General features: G+C 37.6%; 2 protein-coding genes across 5 annotated transcripts in view; one reads left to right on the top strand and one right to left on the bottom strand.

Annotated features, from left to right (window-relative positions):
- LOC137278058 (uncharacterized) overlaps positions 1 to 20,119 on the bottom strand; it is a 118,022-nt gene that overhangs the window by 27,903 nt on the left and 70,000 nt on the right. The window lies entirely within an intron of this gene.
- Positions 1 to 20,119, top strand: part of LOC137278059 (transmembrane and coiled-coil domains protein 2-like) — a 95,470-nt gene that overhangs the window by 29,450 nt on the left and 45,901 nt on the right. For 2 of the 4 annotated variants that reach the window (XM_067810134.1, XM_067810130.1), the window contains exon 2: positions 11,312 to 11,419. Coding sequence is in view for 3 of the 4 variants with exons in the window: in XM_067810130.1 (XP_067666231.1) it covers positions 11,312 to 11,419 (108 nt within the window). In the remaining variant the exon portion in view is untranslated. Of the gene's footprint in view, positions 1 to 11,311; positions 11,424 to 20,119 lie in introns of all 4 variants that reach the window. The other 2 variants (XM_067810131.1, XM_067810128.1) reach the window with 1 other exon arrangement.

The raw sequence follows: 20,119 nt of genomic DNA, 5'->3' as shown, positions 1-20,119 counted from the left end.
GTATTTGTGGTTTGGTCAGGTATAGGGGTGCTCCATCATCAGAGGAATGGTAGTGATATATAGTGATATCAGTAACACCACACAACCACTAGCTAGCACATACACATACACTCACTTTGTCCCAGCCAAAGGAAGAGGAGCAGTCTTGTGACAGATCCACTAGCTTATAGATCACTAAGCTCACCAGCCAGTTGGTCTTGGCTAAAGAATTGCTTCTGAAGTCATACTCATCCTTTGGTGACAGTAGAATTAGAAGTCTCCATAAAGATGCAGTAAGACCTCAAAATATGTTATTTTCTCTCAAGAAGTTTCTTGCAGATACATTCCTGTTCATGGAATTATTTTTTGACGATTTTCAACAATAAACAGTACGTCAAGATGGTGATTAATTTTATCGTGTTTGTCATGTCAGTCTTATTGTATATCGATTTTAAATGACAGTATTTTATTGTTAGACTGAGTTAGTCCCAGACTATGCCAAATTGTGAAGATTAATGATATTTTCAGAATTATGAAAATTAATTCACAATGAAATTAAAGCATTTAAATAGACCCAGACTAGTGATATTTTCACACTTTTGAAATCATTAGTGCCACTGTACCAATGACATGACTAAGATTCAAATGGTATTGTTAAATTCTTATCTGCGTGCTGTTCTGGCACACTTGATTTGTTTGCGAAAGTGCATTAAAGTATGTTTTCGCTGTTATTATCTTTCATGATTTACAGTGACATTATGAACAATGACTGATGATAAAGTGTACAAGTCAGACAGCCAGCTAATCATCAGTGGGTTTTTTTTTTCAAATTTTGAGGTTAGTAAATAAACAAAAATACATGCCAAGTATTGTTTCATTACTCATGATTTATTAGTTAATATTACAATTACAACTTTAACATTCACTTAAAGTCATGGTTTGAAGTTCAGTTGTATAGACTATGGCACACCTGAAAATGAAATGGCACACTTAAATTATCATGAGAGTGCCCATGAGGTACACTTGAAAAAAAATAAAATTCGATGCCAGTAATTTCTCTTGCTGCAGTATTTCTGATAATTACATTGTCATGTGTAAGCATTTGAGATCTGTTATGATAAAATATTGACATTTTAATCAATATTTTCGATGTTACAATCCTGCGCATTGGGCTCTAAAGGATACCAATAAACCAAGGTCAGCAATATTGGAGTTGAATAGACAATAGGTGTTGCTGCTACAATGCTTCTCTGATCTAGATGAACCACATTGTTACTCTTACTGGGGTCGTTGTGAAACACATTTTATGTACGTGCTATAACATTTAAACAGATTGTAAAACGCTGGTGTCCGAGAGGGTGAGTAGGTAAAACAAGCATTGTTCCATACACGATGTAGAAAGGGCGGTGGGGTAGCCGAGTGGTTAAAGTGTCCGCTTGTTACGCCGAAGATCTGCGTTTGATTTCCCATATGGGTACAATGTGTGAAGCCCATTTTCTGGTGTCCCCTGCCGTGATATTGCTGGAATATTGTTGAAACCAGCATAAACTAAACTCACTCACTCACCTTATGTAGAACATATTTGGATTGTAAAACACAGGTGTCTGAGAGAGTGAGTAGGTGAAATAAGCATACATGATCAAAAATATATTTGGACTGTAAAACACAGGTTTATGAGAAGGGGAATAGGTCAAACAAGCATTTTCATTGGAGAGTCATCACACTGTTGGCAGTTTCAATTTATGTTGGAGAGTAATATACAGAATCCTGTACTCACTTCCGTGAAATAACATATTCATTAAACTCATGAAAGATTTATTAGTATCAAACACTCTCTCTCTCTCTCTCTCTCTCTCTCTCTCTCTCTCTCTCTCTCTCTCTCTCTCGGAAGGTCGTTTAGTATCCTCTGTATATAGAATATGTTTGGATTGTAAAATACGGTTTCTGAAAGTGTGAGTAGGTAGAACAAGCATTGTTCAATACAGAATGTAGACTATATCTTGATCATAAAACAGGTTTCTGAAAGGGTGAGTAAGCTGAACAAGCTAATTGAGTAATTCCATATATGATCTAGAATATATATGGATTGTTAAACACTAGAATCTAAAAGAGAGGCTGCGTAGGAATTTTCAAGCCAATATGACTGGATAGATATACTTACTCATCTGTTTGTTGTTTCTCTGCAGATTCTTGTTCGTATTACTGGAAAACCATTTATGTTGTAATGGTAATGTGTCAAGCATTATTTCAACTGTTTCATAAGGCAACCCAGCTACACAAATATGTATCATGCAGCAACAGTACATTGCTGTCTTAATAATGACATAATTTCACCTTCCATTTATTGAATATTTCCAGTAAGTTGCAACTGAAGTCAATCCTGTGATGCAGGGTTCTAGTAGTTGCTGGAAGTGTCATTGCTAGTGCAGTTGGAGAGTGTTTAATAATGAAGCTAAGGAGAACAGACAATAAATGATCATTCCAAGACAGGCTGACTTGATTAACAGCTTGGGGATTCTTTAAAGTTATTTCCCTGACTGTCAGAATCATGAATGGGTGTCTTTGATTTGATAGTGTTCTTTGAGAAAGTTTGAATTCAAAAGCCACATTGCCATCTGTTTTATAGCTGAGAAAAATTAGAATTGTCAAATCCATTATTCGAGAGAGATTCTAATGTTAGCATAGCCAGTGGTAGTTTTTATCAGTAATACTGATGGGTGCTGCAATCTGCAAAGCTGCCTACTATCTCTTTGCCTTCCCTGCTCTCTAGTCAGCAAGTTAATGAATGCTTGGGATAGAGCTTGACATACATGCACAGCATCCATTTCCATTGTAAACAAGCTGGCAAGTAGAGCATGATCATGCAAAATATATATGTTTTGGTAGTTGTGGACTGAAAGCCATGTGCCATTATATGTGACCACATGTGGGTAATATGTCTTGTGTTATTCAGCTGCTACAAAGGTCTGTTCTAGAAAGAATTCTGGCAATGATATTTGTCCCTTCTGTACTCACGATCATTATACTCTATATACAAGTTAGAGCAGTTGTGACCATTTTACATTTCCTTCTTGAGTTCACATTCTTCTGCAAAGTCTTTTCTGTTCCTTCAAAACAACTTGCTGTCAAAGCTGCTTTGTTATCAGTGGCATAATATGGATCAAATGCTGATAGCAGACTTGAATTAGTCATATTTTACGTAAATGAGGATTATCCAAGGTCATGTTTGGCAGTTGTTCTGAGTTTGGTTCATTACATCAAGGTCATTGCTCAGGTTTCAGAAATGCCAGCCCAGAGGACAAATGAAAACAGGTATTAATTAGGACTCATTGTTTAAATACAGAAGTGGGTTGAATGTCCATCCCTCCAATTATGTCATTACAGCCTGCGAGGACAGAAAGCACTTTGGTGTGAAAACTTGGTGACAATCTTTGGTGAACTGATGGTTGCAAGAAATTACCTGTTTGGTTTCTAGGCACTAGTGCAGAATTGCTGTGGATGCTTGAAGGATATGGGTTCAGGATAGGCAATGAGGCATGGCTTGTGTGGATGTATGATTGATGTACTTGCAGGAAGGACATGAGTACATGTTTGAATGAAGGATTATGTTTGTGGATAATGAGTATGAAGGCAAGAAAGCTTGGAAGGCATGTGATCTTTCTGGATTCAGGGCTGACATGGGTACATCTTGCTTTATGGGTGCAGGATGGTTCTGGGTACAGATTTCAAATTTTAAGGGCTTTAAGACTTGATGACTGGTAAGGTATTGTCATGCTTTGTTCAAAGTCTAGTTTACAGAAATGGCACGTTTAATTGTAGCAGAACTAAACCAAACTCAACTAAGATAATGTATTTTTCATTAATCAAGCTGATTGTCACTCAAAAAAATTATCAATTATGGATGTTCTGACATGCTTGTGTAGCCTTGTTCTGTCATGGTAGTATAGCATTGATCGAACATCTGTACCATGTATTGGTCTGGTATCTGTAAATGACACAAATGACACAACCTGTCATGACACGTGGCAAATGAAACCAGCTCCATATACATATACATATATGGTCAACTGTAGATATGGTATTCATTCAACAGGATATTTAAGAGATAAGCATTGTTTGGTGACAATGTTTTCCTCATGACTGTAGTTCCTGATTCCTTTTCATACAATAGAGTACTGCTGACCACTCAACAATGTCACATGACAACAGCCTGTAATATTGAAGTCTATTGGACCAGACAATATCCAAATCATTACCATGAAGGTCAGTGGAAGAGCCTGCTGGTTATACCGTTAGTTCATTACAACAAAGGCACAGATTTGATTTCCTACATGGATACAATGTGTGAAGTCCTTTTCTGCTGCCCCCCTGCCATGATATTGCTGGAACATTGCTAAAAGCAGTATAAAACACAACCCACTCTCTCACTAACTCATAAGCAATGATCCATATGGTTGGGGTACTTTCAATCATGATCTTCAAACATTACCATCTTAGCCATTTGGATTTATTCACCAAGAAGGAGAGTAAGTAAGTGTTTTTGAAAACTTGTTAGCATAAGAATGTATGAAATAGTCTTTTGCTTCTTCATGTTCATAAGCAACACAAAGAATTTTTTTTGTTTCTAAGCACAAAGGAAATCTAGTCCTGTGAAACTTTCAAACTAAGGCACATGCTGTCTTGTTAACACATGTGAACGGACAGGTTACTCTGAAATAAAACTGCTTATACTGCATATACACTGCATTATATACTGTAAATTACTCCAGCTGTCTTGATAGTAAAATAACTATTTCACATGTTCAATGATCTCGTGCCTGACATTATTCAAGACGTGATTCTTCCATCTCGCAAACACGGTAGACTTTCAGATGGTTTTGCGTGTTCTTTTCAAAACCCAACCCAAATGAAAAACAATTTGTGTGCTTGTACACTGTTCCATGATTGTAGACCCAATATATTTGTTTGTCTTGCACCTGATGTTGCCCTGATATATGGTGACCTGTCATTGTCACGCTACACTTATATATTACTTTCAGCAGGGTATTGGGTATCATGGAAGTTAGATATTGTCCTCTGCCAGCGTCATCTACCAGTTTGTACATGACTGTTTGTTTGTTGAAGCTAGGAAGATTAGCTTTTGTCATGGCAGGTTTAGATAAGGTATCTGAATGTGTTCAGACCCCAGTAATTTAGCATGACAGAACACAGAGTTGAAGCAGCTTGGCTTACATGTCTCATGAATATTAAAACACACCCAGATGTCTATCAGTTACATGATCATCATGACAAGATGAATGATGTCTTATTTACTGCAGCATTTTAAGTAAGTTGGCAGTGATCCCAATTTCTGTTGGCTTCTTAGATTTTGTTCCTTGGTAGACTCTCTGATGCTTCGTCAGTTTTTTTCCTGCTCTATTCAAAACAAGAGGAGTTTAGGATCTTGACCATTTTAGGGAAAGTTCTGTTTTTGGTGGGGATGGGGTCAGGGGGTGGAGGGGATATAGACAAATGATGATTTAGTAAAACTAATTAGGAATGTTTTAGGCTCTTTTTGTGGAGTGACTTTCAAAGATTCTCTATTTTAATAAGCATTTAATGAAGAAAACTTATGCCTCAAGATAATGTAAGGCAAGAAGTATTTGTTGTATTGCATTTTAATTATTGATAATCTTTTTACATCCAAATTTAGAAATAACTCCATTTTCTAATTTGAGTGATCAAAACAAGTTACAATTATCTTTATTTTAGTTTCATTTGTTTCAGCATGTTCTTTTCAAAATGGAATGTTTTAGATCAGAAACCTTGAGTTCATGAACAAGCTCAGTGTTTCTTAAAATACTCACCGTTACTTTTATAGAATGATAGATCACGATGTAATTTAGATGTGCCTGCTTTGATGTGAGTGCATTGAAAACACCTTCAGGGAGATTATTCTGCTATTTGAAGAGACCGCACCACCTAAATAGAGTGTGGTGTGCCCAACAGAGTATCCAATTATCATGACAGGCAGCAGGTGCAATATCGCACCATTATCCATTGTGGAAATGTTCAGGTGGGGACATGACAGTGTGTTGCTGCCATGGTGTAGACTGTTGTCATGATTATGTTGTATGTTTCATTATTGTAAGCATGAGAAACATTCATTCAAGCTTAATCCCAACAACACTGGCTTTTACAAGTATGGGTTCAATCTGATGGATAATCATGAGTAGACATGAATGGAAGGATGGTGATTCCATTGGCATTGTGTAAAGGATAGCTTGGAAACATTTGACAGTGACTGATGGGTGCAGGAAGAGGTTCTTCAGCAGGGAGATGTCTTGTGTGGTACTTGTTTAGTCTTAGATTAGGGTCATCAGCAGTGGGTGGATAAAAGTATTGATGATTGTAACGTATAAGCAACAAACAAAGAAATCGACACATAAAAGTTTGTATCGTGACCTTGGGAAAGTCAAAGTATAAGTACGTCTAGTCGTGGGTAGCAGTTGTATTTAGTAATGGGTTGTCTAGCCCTGAGAACCTGAAATCATCTCTATTGTTTCACCACCTACTGGGTAATGCTCCAATTGTCAGCTTAGGTTCTACAGATGTTCACACAAAGAATGTTTCTGAATACAGGAACTTAACCTAACCAAAATATGACCACAGAATAGTACCCTATGACAAGCCTATTCTGCTTTGTGCCTTTTTCTCGACTGGAACTGTCATTCTGTTGTATTACATGCATTCAGCTGTGTTTTATAACAAACTGTGGGATATTTCATGATGCACAATACCACTTGCAATCAGTTGACAGAGAATAACTACATACAGTTTCTTTTTTGAGGAGCAGAATATGGACTTATCCGTTATTTAGGGTACCGGATACGTTTCTGTATTTTGTCTTTGTTTAGGGTACATTTGTAACTTATAGAAACATACCTAGGGTACATATCTATGGTGCCTGTGCTGACAACAAATCATTCAGTCTGACTGATAGTGATAGTTTTACAATAGTTCCACCTTATGCTAGGTGGAGAGTAACTTAGTAAAGTATTGTGTCAGGTATAAAGGAGTGGAACATCCAGCCTTCATCTGTAGCAGCCTGCATGGCCCACATTGTCAGTGTAATAGAGGCATGTGGCGAATGCAGGGAGGAGCCTCCCGTAGCTACAGGGAAAGGGCACATGGACCCAGGCACAGATTGGGTTTCATAATTAGAGGGGACTTTGGGCTAACTTAGACTAACAACTAGTCTCAGAAATGAGTATATTGTACTGAAAAAAGTTCATAATAAAAGAAACTAAAATGAAATGGAAACAGTCCCTGAGACTTTCTTCATTTTCAGAGCTGTAGAAATCTAGAAGTAGTATAATTAATGGCGGTATGGGACTCTAGACTTGCCACATTTTCTAGACTTGTGTGGGCTGTCTTGGTTATATTTGCTTCAAGGTCTGTACGAGAGATTAGGGCTAACTGTGAAGGTGTTGATGCAATCGCTGTATATATACGTGTAGTGCAACAAGCTGAATGGTATGTGGTTTTGCTGAACAATCAGTGAAGCTGTCAGATGTGCAGCCTGTTGTTTTCTGCAGTTCATGTGAGGAGCTGAAAAAATTCTGATTTCCATTGTGGAGAGAAAATGAAAACCTAAAGAAAACTTCAACTTCAGAAGAACTCCTTACTCTGTACAATGAAGATGTACGACACTACTTGGCAGCCAAGTTATCTAAGATTCCTCAATCTGCATATCCATCATAGATCTTGTTTGTGGACTGATAGCACAATACCTTCCTTCATACTGGTGGTAGTAAATATTGAAGGATTGCACAAATGAATTTTATCCCACATTAAAACTGACAATAATGGCTCCAAGTAATATTAAACCAAAGTCAGCCACTCATAATGTATGTTACTTTATAATGGTGTTATTATCGTTGTGGGATGAAACTTGTAATTGAAGGTAAAGCTGGTCAAGATCATTATCATTTACTGTAGGAGTGGGCCTTGATTACATGTATCTCGTAATCTACAACAGTCAAGTGAAACTTTCATAGATGGTGTCCCCAGTAACTCCCTCTTCTCTTCAAGATCTGTTGTGTGTCCAGCCCAAAGACATGGTACTAAAGGATGGAGTGTTACAAAAAACTTGCCTATCATCATAAAATCATTACTGTCCACTAATTTGTGTTTGATAGGCTCTTTCTAATAGCAACGGTTTCTAAATCTAATACACGATTTAGCATTTGTCCCATAATGGACAGGCACTTAATGTGACATGATAGACAGGACAGTGGTTGCAAAATGTCATCAGAAATACAACTTTCTGAAAACTGAAGCAGAAGTGAAAGGTCAGTTGAAGCATGGGAATGCTTATCACATGCTGATAATGTATTGTATTGTCAGACGCAAACCTTCAGTGCATTGATATACTTGTAGATTGAGACTGTTACAGTAAATTGAAACATTTGGAGTTGTAAATTTAAGCAGGCAATGAGCTGGGAATTACCTCCCTTTTAGTTGTGTAGCAGCCTTTCTACAGGAAGCAGCCCCTAGAGGCTCCCTGTCTAGCCAGTCTCCGTAAAACACTAATGATGTGAGAATTGATTGTCAGACACTTCTTGTCAATAAAACACAAGCAGTGTCCTCAGCACCATTTCACCATTTGTGAAGAAGAGGGAGGGATCATGTGGTAGGGAACTCCTGCATGTTAAAAGGCCCTTAAGCATGTTTATCTGGACCATTTAATCTCAGTGGAAGTAATCTGTGTACAAGTGCTGCGAGAGGCTTTCACTAAGGAAATGCTGACAATTAAAGTACACTCTTGCCAATATTAGTCTGGCCATGGCATCTTGAAATGGCGTTCTTGTGAACTGGCAGCATGGCTGTGGGAGGCATAGTATAACATTTGCATACTGATGTTTGAAGTTCTGTATGGAGCCTACATGCACGATCATATCTAGGATTCAGCTATCATAGTCATTATTTGAGTCCGAATGAATTTAGGACATATATAAAACATATGGAAATATTGATTCTCAAACACTTGACTGATTGAAATGGACTGTATTAACCCTGTATGATTTAGTGATGAGCTTGCACTGGATACGCAGTGGCGAGACCACCTACATCTATTGCTCCCACTGGATGCTTTCGGCAAGTTAACCTCCAAGCGTACAAAGAAGGTTGAAATGTTAAGATAGCTACATAACAATCAAAAATGGAGGAGTTCACTTGATACTCTACAATATGTCAACACAGTACTCAAAAGGCTATAAACTATCAAGACTTTCAAACTGCTGGTAATCTCATAAGGGACTTAATCATCTGGCACTACTGGACTTTTGAAACTGAGCCAGATCACAACCAATTGAATTTCCAAGGTATTAGATATCTCTGTTTCCTTTGGAGGACTTGTGGAATGGTGGGAGTTTGTATTATATTTCACAGAGGAGGGGAAAATGTCGGAGTTCATTGTGTATTTAACATGATGTATTTAGAAGGAAGTGTGATAGGTGTAACTGTACCTGTCAAAGGTTTTTGGTACAAAGTATGAATTTAAAAATAAGTCTATACATCAGTGACAAAGAGAAATCCTCCATAGAATGATTTGCAAGAGTGTGTAGTTATTAAATTAATTACTTGATCAATTCGTGTATCATGAGCTTAATGAATCTTACACAAGTAATCTGCATGTTTGATCGACATGATCATTGAAAATTTCAAAATCATCTCACCTCACACATAAATGTTGTTTTCTGTTTGGCTAAGCACTTTTCTATTATTTTCAATGTACCCTGCTGCCAATGGCAACTCATTTGGTACTTCATGGTAGTACTTCTTTATCTCATATAACATTGAATAACACATGATGCACAGAAATTAACGATGTTTTGCAAATGCAAATTGATGAAAGGGTGATAACTCTAAATTTGTTTTTCTTGTGTCGTTGGCAATTTTTAGCAATGGGTACGATGAAGTTTGTCTCTCAATCCAGTAAATAAATTTTTAAGGAGGGGAATTACACCACAGCGAATTTACTAAGACTATACCTCCGGGGGAAAACAGCAAGATGCAATTTACAATTCATTTGATTCACACAGGTTGGCTAAAGTGTACAATCTGATACCCATGCCTTGAACAGTTCAAAATTAACATGCCCCCTCGTGACCTGTGACCAACTTACAACAAACGTCATTGACAAATTATCAAACACACAGTATTGGAGATTCACATGGAGTTTTGTTCCCAACATAAATTGTATCCTTCACACATATAGGTATCTTTCAATTTTAACCATAATCTTTTATGTTGTCATTGTATAGGCAAGTGCTGACATAAAGTATTTGATTCCCGTGAGCAGTAATAGCTGTGGGGTAGCATCAGTGGAAATGGTTTGGGTGTGTGAAGATGCTGGAGCATTTTAACTGGGGAGACACATTTCTGTGTGTGTGGAGTTCCTTGATCACACTGACTTGCAACAACTGGTGCAGTTCACACCTTTTTGTCAGCAGCCACTACACCAACCCCTACAAAGCTATCTAACAGTGTCACACCCTCTCCATTGTTACTCAACCAGGTTCCTAGAGGGTTGACCTCATTGTGGCCTTGGGGTCCCTTGGTGCAAGTGATTAGCTTTACACAAGGTGTTGGTCAACATGTATGCCACGTCACACATATTTTTGATGGGTGGAAAAAGTTCTAGTCATCATCAAGATACATTTTCTTATGCAACAATCATAAATATCTATTCTTTTTTTCCAGAGAGTTTTACATTGGTGTATCAGCTTACTCATTTTGAACTTGTCAAAAGGCTGCTTTCTGAATCTTTTTCTACTATATCTCTGTCAGCTTATGAAAAACATAAATTTGTCACTACTTAATGCACTGATATTTTTTTCACAGTTAAAATACAAAATGTACATCAATGATGCACTTGTAATTTATCATGCATCTCAGAAACCTTTCTAAGCAGATCTGTAGATTTGAGTCATCATTTCAGAACATCTAGCCCAAGGTTCAAGTTGATCAGATTATTGTCTAGTCTCTGAACATATTTTACAGAAAAAATGGTTCCTACATTACAGGCATAGAATATTATGAAAACGTCTAACACTGTGGTAATCTAGACTTCCCTCATATTCTAGACTTGCATGGGCTTTCTTGGCTATATTTGTTTCAGGGTCTGTGTAGAAAGAACAGTAAAACACAGTACCAAATATGCAGTAGCCAGAGAAGATCACGAAGAAAGGGATGAGGACTGTGGTCCCACCAACTAAACCTGTGTGTGCAAACATTGATGAGCATATCATATATTCATTCATTGTATTATTTTTGTCTTGTATTTCAGTTCGGCATGACAGGCCCCTCCTAAGCTCGCAGAGTGCGGGTCAACTTGGCCGACCCACAGCAGTTCCCTCCCTTTTACGCATCTCAGCTAGAAGAACTAACTCTACAGGTAGGTTGTCCAATGTTTGCTAACCATATCAGTTTATATGGTTTTGACAACACTGGTGTTAATACAGTACAGTTTGAATTTTAATATTACCATGTTATGTTTTCATCATATCTTAGTGGTTAGATCTGAACTTGAAATTCATTGTCCTTATATTATACAACTCTAGGGCTGACTTATTCAATCACAAAAAGATTAGTGAAGTACAATATTTCTGTTATCAGACATTATGTAAACAAAATGTCTCTTACTTCTAGCAAGACTATTTCCAAGTGATAAAATATTAAGTGAGTGGAGATGTTTCCATGTAGTACTAATGCATGTTCTGAATCTGTAATGAATGTTGCTCAGTAGAACAGTTTACTAAGCAGGTATTGATTAAATGTTGCCAGCTTTCCAGTGTGAATAATTTAACTGATGAACCATCCAACCTTTATCTCAAAATGAAACAGTAATCCGCAGTGTTCACGAATAGTGTCTGACCCTCTGACAAATCCGGCAGATTTGCCAATGGTCAGACAGAAGTCCCCGACCTGCTGGCCCCAGTGTCTGACTGAATATGTCACAATAACTTTTGTCTGAAGTTGTTATTTGTGGCATGTGACACTTGTTCACTGTTTCTAAATTTATGTTTATAATGTTTGTCGTTATATAATGTTAATAATTTCAAAGCCAATAATGAGAAATGTTAAATCTGAAATGTGTGTTTAATTTTATTCTGTGGGTCCTGTGAATTTTCACTGGGTCAGACAGACATCTGAAACTAACAGGACCCAATGTCCTGTTATTGTGAAACACCATTCGTTAACACTGAATCCGCCAATTCAGATCTATGATAAACTACTCATTGTATTCAATATTAAGGTGACTCTTGGTCATTGAAGTCTTCTGTGATATTAGATCTCGGGACGCAATCAAAAATAGCTGTTTATTGATATACTACCACATAAAAAATAGTTTGAGATGATTGATTAACTAGACTATATTATGTAAGATTTGTTATATTTGGGATTATGCAGTTTTAGTAGAGATTCTACAACTTTATTGGGCAGTGTGTTGGCGTTCGCTCTTCATGCCTAATACCTTAATTCAGCTCCCCACGAGTACAATGTGTGAAGTGCATTTCTTGTGTCCCCTGTTAAGATATTGTTGGAATGTTTCTAAAAGCAGCTTGAACTCGCTCGCCCACTCACTCACTCACTCAAAAATTGGGATATGTATCTGAGTCAGTGTTGATTTGATAGTAATGAATGTTTTGAGAAAGCATCACCGCACATTTCTTTCAGACCATAGTTGTTTGTACGGTAATTGTTTCTGAAAGATGATTGGAGTATGAAGTGAAATTTTCAAACAGCAAAAAAACACAGCCAAAAACAAACTATAAAACTGAGTGATGCAAGATGATTGTCAAACTTCATGGTCTATAGTAATTTATTGACCTCCAAAAACTGTCAAAATCTTGAATGGCACCCCTTAGATGTGTATTGGGCTACTGCATTGCGGAGGTTATGCTTAGAGGTGGTGATAAAGAGAAATGGTGGTGCATTCGTAAGATGTCCGTCTTTGGAAAGGTTTACTTTCTATCCAAATTGAAAAGTTCAAGCTCCCTAATTTATAATTGTAATTTATGTATAGTGTGTGTCAAAGTAGTACAGGAAAGAAAAAGAATATCATGTACACAGACATTGTCGATCTAGGAGTTAGGTGTTGAGGATTCTCGGACTCAAGTGTCTTTGTATCTTGTGTTGCAAAATCAGGGGACACAAAACCAAATCATGTGAGACTATTGAATAACAAACAAATAGTTTATATAAAAGACAAGGATTTAAAACTCTTAATATGATGTGATTCAACAGCTAAAAGTGATAAATAATCTGCATTGTAGGCTTTTGTCTCGGAGACGTGGTGTCACAGAAATACTGATAAACTAAAAACTATGAGCACTTAGTTTACATTTACAGATGACTGATGGGAACATTTTGAGCACATTTTACATTTCTGTGTTCTTTTGCATCATGGGCATTCTCTAGATTCACCACTGTACAGAGTTAGAGTCACTTGGGGCCTAGTTTCTCAAAGTGCTAAGGTGATCGTAAGTCACTAAGCTAACGTCAGTGCATTGTTAAAGAATGGGAGATAAGGTTAACCTTAGTAAAGGTTGCTTCGTGAAATTAGCCCTAGGGTAGTATATTCATAAATCCAGGAAAAGTTTGCAGCTGCGAAAAGAATAAGATTCTTGATCGTGACATGAAATATGTCCTCTTTTTTCTATAAACAGTTGTCTTCCAAATACACCTGATCATTGATGTGCATTACATTTTGTGTGTGAAACGAGTCCAATCAAACACAAAAATAGACTTCAGTACATCGTAATTAGAAGCAGTTCAATACTTTCACCATTGAAAGTCGTCACGCAGGATCTAGCTGTTGACGTGAGCGGCTGTGCAGGTGAAGGTGTAAAAGGTAGCCAACTCACAGGTGTATGTTTTAAAATAACACACAACGCATGTTGATGTGATTGAAGGTCAGACATTAGTGTGCAAGTTGTTTAGGGAGATGTTTTTGATTACAAGTTTACATAGGCCTTTAGTGATGGTAATTTAGGCTCTCCTTACTGGTGCATTGTGGGAGCCAACACTGGCAATATCTTCAGCTGGGATCCATGTAGTATGCTTATAGATTGGGATTGCAGGGTTGTGTGATTGTGCAGACCAATATTGACATATGGTCTCTGTTTATCTTGTGCTCATTCATGTGTTTGGCTGTCTGACGACAAACAAGCTGACTTCAACTAACATATTCTTGAATGCATGTCAGTGTTTAAACCAGGCTCTTTGTGATTATGAACTGAAATAACAGGCAGTTTGTCATGGGCAGTGTGTTGTTGGGAACTCTCAGCCTATTCCACAAGTTGGGTTTCACATACATTACAAACATTATGACCCATATGTAGCAATGTATGGAATAAGGTCCATCTGACTGCCTGATATATGCTAGATTTCTGACGGACAAATTTACACCTAGCCAGCCCATTGGTCAAAATTTTAGAACACTTGCTTCAGTTATATTCTTTGGATGTCTGGTCTGGTTAAATCCATTTGGGGCTGGTAACATTTTGAAGATCCCAACCCTGATATCTGGCTGGGGTTGGGGCTTATTTCATGCATACATATGTAATTAAGCAATTTTGAATGTATCTGAGAAAAGTGACTAAATAGCCTATCGGATCTGATTCTGTCATGCGGAATCCAGTCACATTTCAGGTTCATAGCAATCTGAACTTATACTGACTTAGGCTCAAAAACAAACTAAAGTTTTGACTCAGGTTTCAAGCTGAGTTTTGACAATTTGAAACAAATGAATTTTTCACTCAACTGCATTTTCAAAATAAAAAGGACCAAAAAACTTAAGAAAGTTATACACCTACTCAAATTGTCTACCATCTTTAAGTTTGGTATCAATATCAGTTCATTCTGGGAAATGCATTTTACTTGTGTTTTCTCAAGTTGGAGTAAAAACTCAGACTTAAGTTTGCTTTGAGAAATCAGGCCTTGTAGATTTTTGTAACACTTTGTCTTGTAGTTCACATCAAAGGGAATAAACAGAAGGCTCCAGAGTTAGATGTCCTGATTGAAATGATCACAGTTCAGTTGGGGGTAGTTACTCTTGTAATTACAAGACTTTAGAAGGAAGAGAATAATCCCTCGAAAAGTTTCAGTCTTTCAGCTAACAGAAAATGTCTAAATAAATGTCCAGGTCGGGGAATCCTGATACCAACATATGTTAACAGATTTGAATCAGTTGATTGGCTTGTTTCTAGCATCTGAAGATGGTTTGTTATGCTTATGGTTATGTGTATTGTGCAGTATCAATCTTTATTGACAACAAGTACCTGCAGATATAGTTCAGGTGAGAGTCTGTGAAAGTGTCTGAAAATCTGAAGTTTCAAGAATCTTTGTCAAAATCAGAAATGAACTCAATATAGCTGTTGGAATGCATTCATCATTTATGTAAAGGGTTTAGTTTATTACATTTTTGATAGGTTCATTAATACTTTTGGTCTCAACTGACCATTTTAGCTTTCATTTTGCAGTCTTTTTATAGAATTTATCTTTGTCACATATGCATATGGATATCTGCTTGTCATGTCTGCAAAGGGAAAGCTTCGGAAGGGCAAAGTTTATTGATTGTTCCTCCCAAACAATGTAAAAGGGATAGTCAGGATGTGACTGCTGGTAATGAAGCCGTCAGTCGGGAAAGCTGCTGATAAGGGTTGGTCCATTCAAGAACTGGAGAATATCGGCAACTCTGCTGCAGAAAGTGTCTGCACTAAAGACTGAACTTTCAATGAAAAATGGTGAAAAAAAACTATCCCCAGTCATGTCAATAGTGAACATAAATCGCTATGATTTATCCATCGTTAAATAGGAAATAAATGAAATATGAAAAGTTAAATGTAAATGCATAAAGTGAAATGGACAAGCTGAATGGTTACTATCGATCAATTCTAAACCAAATCTTCACGAATTGATAGTGACACAATTATAGGGGACATACAGTGGTGGGGAGACTTTTTAAGGATAAAACATGGTCAGAGACAGTGGAATTCATGAATGTAACGAAGACATTTGATAGGTAGAGAAAGGAAGATTAAAACAAATGGAAATGTATTGCTAAAGGTTCTCTATACGGCTACTGGATAATCCAGTGGTGGTAACAAATCCAAAGCTTATGTATATCTGTTACTTTGCTGTCATGGATTGACATCTTCACATAAATACATTATTCACACCCCAGCAGGTTTAGTGTCTTGATCTGTTAAGCTATGCATAATTTGGTCTGCTTTGCAAGAATGACAGCCCTGCCAGACAACCAAGCATTGAAGACACTGGGGCAGGTCACAGGAAAATGCGGTTTCTATTGTTATCTGCATTCATCATCTATAATTCATGGACACCTAATTGATGCCTTTCTTGTCTATTCTTAGTTGGGTAATTTGAAGTCGTTGGTGTTGAAATACCTTTCTTCATGTTACAACAGGTTCTGTTAAAGTACACATCTAAAATAAGAAGTTGAAATGGATTTTGTTGGTGGTCAGCATACGGTTGAGTTAGTAACTGAAGATCTAGCTGGTGCATAGAGTTCAATAACCTCTGAAGAACCAGGTGGTAATTGTCTGTGTTGCCTGCCTATGTCTTGTTGAATGGACAACAATTTAACGAAGGCTTTCATGTTTGCTTACAAAAGGTGCATTCTTGTGGTTAGATTTTTGGCTTCAGTACTAATGATTTATATTGTCTTTTATTGCCAAACAGAAACCTTTATCAGTGATCTTACCTAGTAGTTAAAGTGTTCACTCATCACACCAAAGACGCAGATACCTTGCTGTGTATATTGCTGGAATATTTCCATAAGCAGAGTAAAACTGAACTCAGTCAAACACTTTATTGCCAGTCAGTAATGTAACAGTGAGACATGTCTGTGGATTTTTTTAAATACAAAATGTTCTTGTATGTATTGTTCTGTCAAAAGAACTTAATTGAGATCACTGTTATCTTATTGAAAGGTCAGTATAAACATTGCCTGTTATTGTGTATAGTATTTGCTATTGTATGTTTGGTTGCTTGATCTATTGTTTAACGACACACTCAGCAATATTCCAGCTATATAGTACGGCCTGTAAACAAACAAGATCAGAGATTCCAATGATCAACATCATGAGCATTGATTGGGATGCAATGACATGTCAACCATGTCAATCCCTTTAGTTAGGGCTTCTTGCCATAAGGCAAAAGACCTATTGTAATTACTGATGTTTTTATTATTATTATTATTATTTATTTTTCCGCCGGATTTTGTTCCAGTCCTACAAAGAGCACCAGTGGACAGAATCGCTTGAAAAAAATCAGGCAGATGCGCACCGAGGTGTAGATATTCCCCATTAAAATCTCTAGGCTGTGGGCCCAATAGCAAAGGGCAGATAAATCAAAATTAATTCGAAATTTTCAATTTGAAATGCAAATATCGCGAAAACTACTGCTGCAATGACTACCAAACTTCTTGAGCAGATGCGCAATCAAAATGGCTACAATTTCGCCTGGACGGGTCGAGTCGCTAAAATTCACCGTTTTGCCGCTATTTGCGATTGAAGTTTTTGCTGCTGTTTTTCAGCCCAATTCTGACTACTTTGCTCCCAAAATCTGCTGCACTACAACTACAACAGCTACCGCTTTCAAACTTGCCATACTTTGTCTCTAGGCACCTCCCTACGCAACGACATCGTCAAATGCGACAATGTGGATTCGATGGCCGCCATATTGGATGCTACTTCGGCTCAAAAGTTGACTACAAAAACGTAAACAGGCTTCTCTCTGAATTTTTTTGCAAGCCATACGTAGCAGATACAACACTTGAAATACATGTTCTGAAGTTGCTTTTGGCTGGTGAACAATTTTTGTTCTTAGTCATATATCAAAAGTCACGTGATGCGGCGGCCATATTGGATTGAAGCTGTTGAAAGGAAATTTGCAGATTTTGTGAAGTACGCATTTTCCGCAATCCATAACTCTGACAGTTTTGCCAGCAGAACATTGAAATTTTGCAGATATAGAATACCTACCTAAAATATGTAGCAAGTGAAAGTTTGTTGCGATATCTTGCTTAGTTACGCATATACAGATGTTTACTTTTGTTGTTTATTTTCAACTCAGATGTATTTTCAAAAAATCGCAGCACCATGACTATTACAGCTACGCAGCTAAAATCTTGCAGTGTGCAGTAACTTGATGTGTTGAACATTTTTTGTTCTTTGATGCATGTCAAAATGTGAATTGTGTGGCCGCCATATTGGATTTCCTCAGATTCTTATGACAGTACATTTGAAACGCTGTAGCTACTAGAGTTTTACACAGAATGACGTGAAAATCGGCATAGTGCATCAGCATGAGATGCTTAACATTTCGTGTTCTTACATGTATATCAAAAGTTGCATCGTTTGGCGGCCATGTGGCTTTGAAAATGGGAGAAATCTAATATGCATCTAAAACGGCATAAAACAGCATATAACTCCCTTACTATTGATCCAATCGCTTCCATATTTTGCATGTGGCTTGGTCATGTGAAGGCGAACATTTTTGGGCGGGGGTCAAAATTCGATATCTCTAACTGTTTGGCCGCCATCTTGGATTGAAGTTTTTCGTTTATCGGGGTATCCATAGCAACGAAAGTTGAAATACGAATGACTTGATTTTTACAGCAATATTACGCACAGTCAAGGGAATGCGGTGTGCAAAATCTCAACTCTGTACGTTGAATAGTTTCCGAGATAATGGAGATACAGTATTTTGACGGACAGACGTACGAACAGACAACGGACAGGTTTGTCAGCAAATCTAACCAGCGCATATGATACAGCGGGCCCGGGCAAAGCAGAAACACTAATTCTTTTCAGCCTAGATGCCATAACAATGTCGTCTTAGCTCGCGAAAAAAAGGGCTTTTTCTTGTGTCTAACCAGTTAAATGACCTTGACACGTGACCTTGGTGACCTTGACTAAAAAAATTGTTTGTTTGGCATGCTATCAAATGCAAGTGTCAAAACCCCGAAAAACTCAAAAATAACGATTTTCTTATTAGGGCTTCTTGCCATAAGGCAAAAGACCTATTGTAATTACTGATGTTTTTATTATTATTATTATTATTTATTTTTCCGCCGGATTTTGTTCCAGTCCTACAAAGAGCACCAGTGGACAGAATCGCTTGAAAAAAATCAGGCAGATGCGCACCGAGGTGTAGATATTCCCCATTAAAATCTCTAGGCTGTGGGCCCAATAGCAAAGGGCAGATAAATCAAAATTAATTCGAAATTTTCAATTTGAAATGCAAATATCGCGAAAACTACTGCTGCAATGACTACCAAACTTCTTGAGCAGATGCGCAATCAAAATGGCTACAATTTCGCCTGGACGGGTCGAGTCGCTAAAATTCACCGTTTTGCCGCTATTTGCGATTGAAGTTTTTGCTGCTGTTTTTCAGCCCAATTCTGACTACTTTGCTCCCAAAATCTGCTGCACTACAACTACAACAGCTACCGCTTTCAAACTTGCCATACTTTGTCTCTAGGCACCTCCCTACGCAACGACATCATTATTAAAAAACACCGTTTTGACGGCGATACAGACTGTATTAGCTAAAACGAAGTAAAACGTTTGAGACGTGCCCCCTAATGAAAGGAAAGAGTGCGAAGCAAATTTAGTAATATTTCTGCTTAGACCGCTTTAAATATCTACCGAAAGTGCTTGCCTCTATGTACACATCACCATAAACAATACTAGCCATCAAAATCCCCAAGTTTCTGCTTATTAAGGAAATAGGCACTTCTTTTTATCACCGACGGCCCATGAATACGCGGCCGAACGTGCTAAAAGTTAGTACAGCATTTAACGTTTAACCCTAGAAAAGAGCACGAAAATCTGAAGGAAAGCGGGAGGACGAATACGGCCGCTCCTTCAAACATGTGTCTCACAGGACCGCACACCAGCACTCACTATTGTCTCTAAGTTCAGTCGTTTCGTTCAAAGTTGGCGATATGTATGAGTTCTGTGTATATAAGTATAACCTGCCTTTGTGTACGTCAAAAGTACTAACGCTTAGCAGATACATTTGATCTGAGCTTCAATTGAAATCAGTTAGAGTTATTTGCTGA

Source organism: Haliotis asinina, chromosome 3 (assembly GCF_037392515.1).
Source record: "Haliotis asinina isolate JCU_RB_2024 chromosome 3, JCU_Hal_asi_v2, whole genome shotgun sequence".
Lineage (NCBI taxonomy): Eukaryota > Metazoa > Mollusca > Gastropoda > Lepetellida > Haliotidae > Haliotis > Haliotis asinina.
This window is presented reverse-complemented; position numbering and strand designations above follow the sequence as displayed.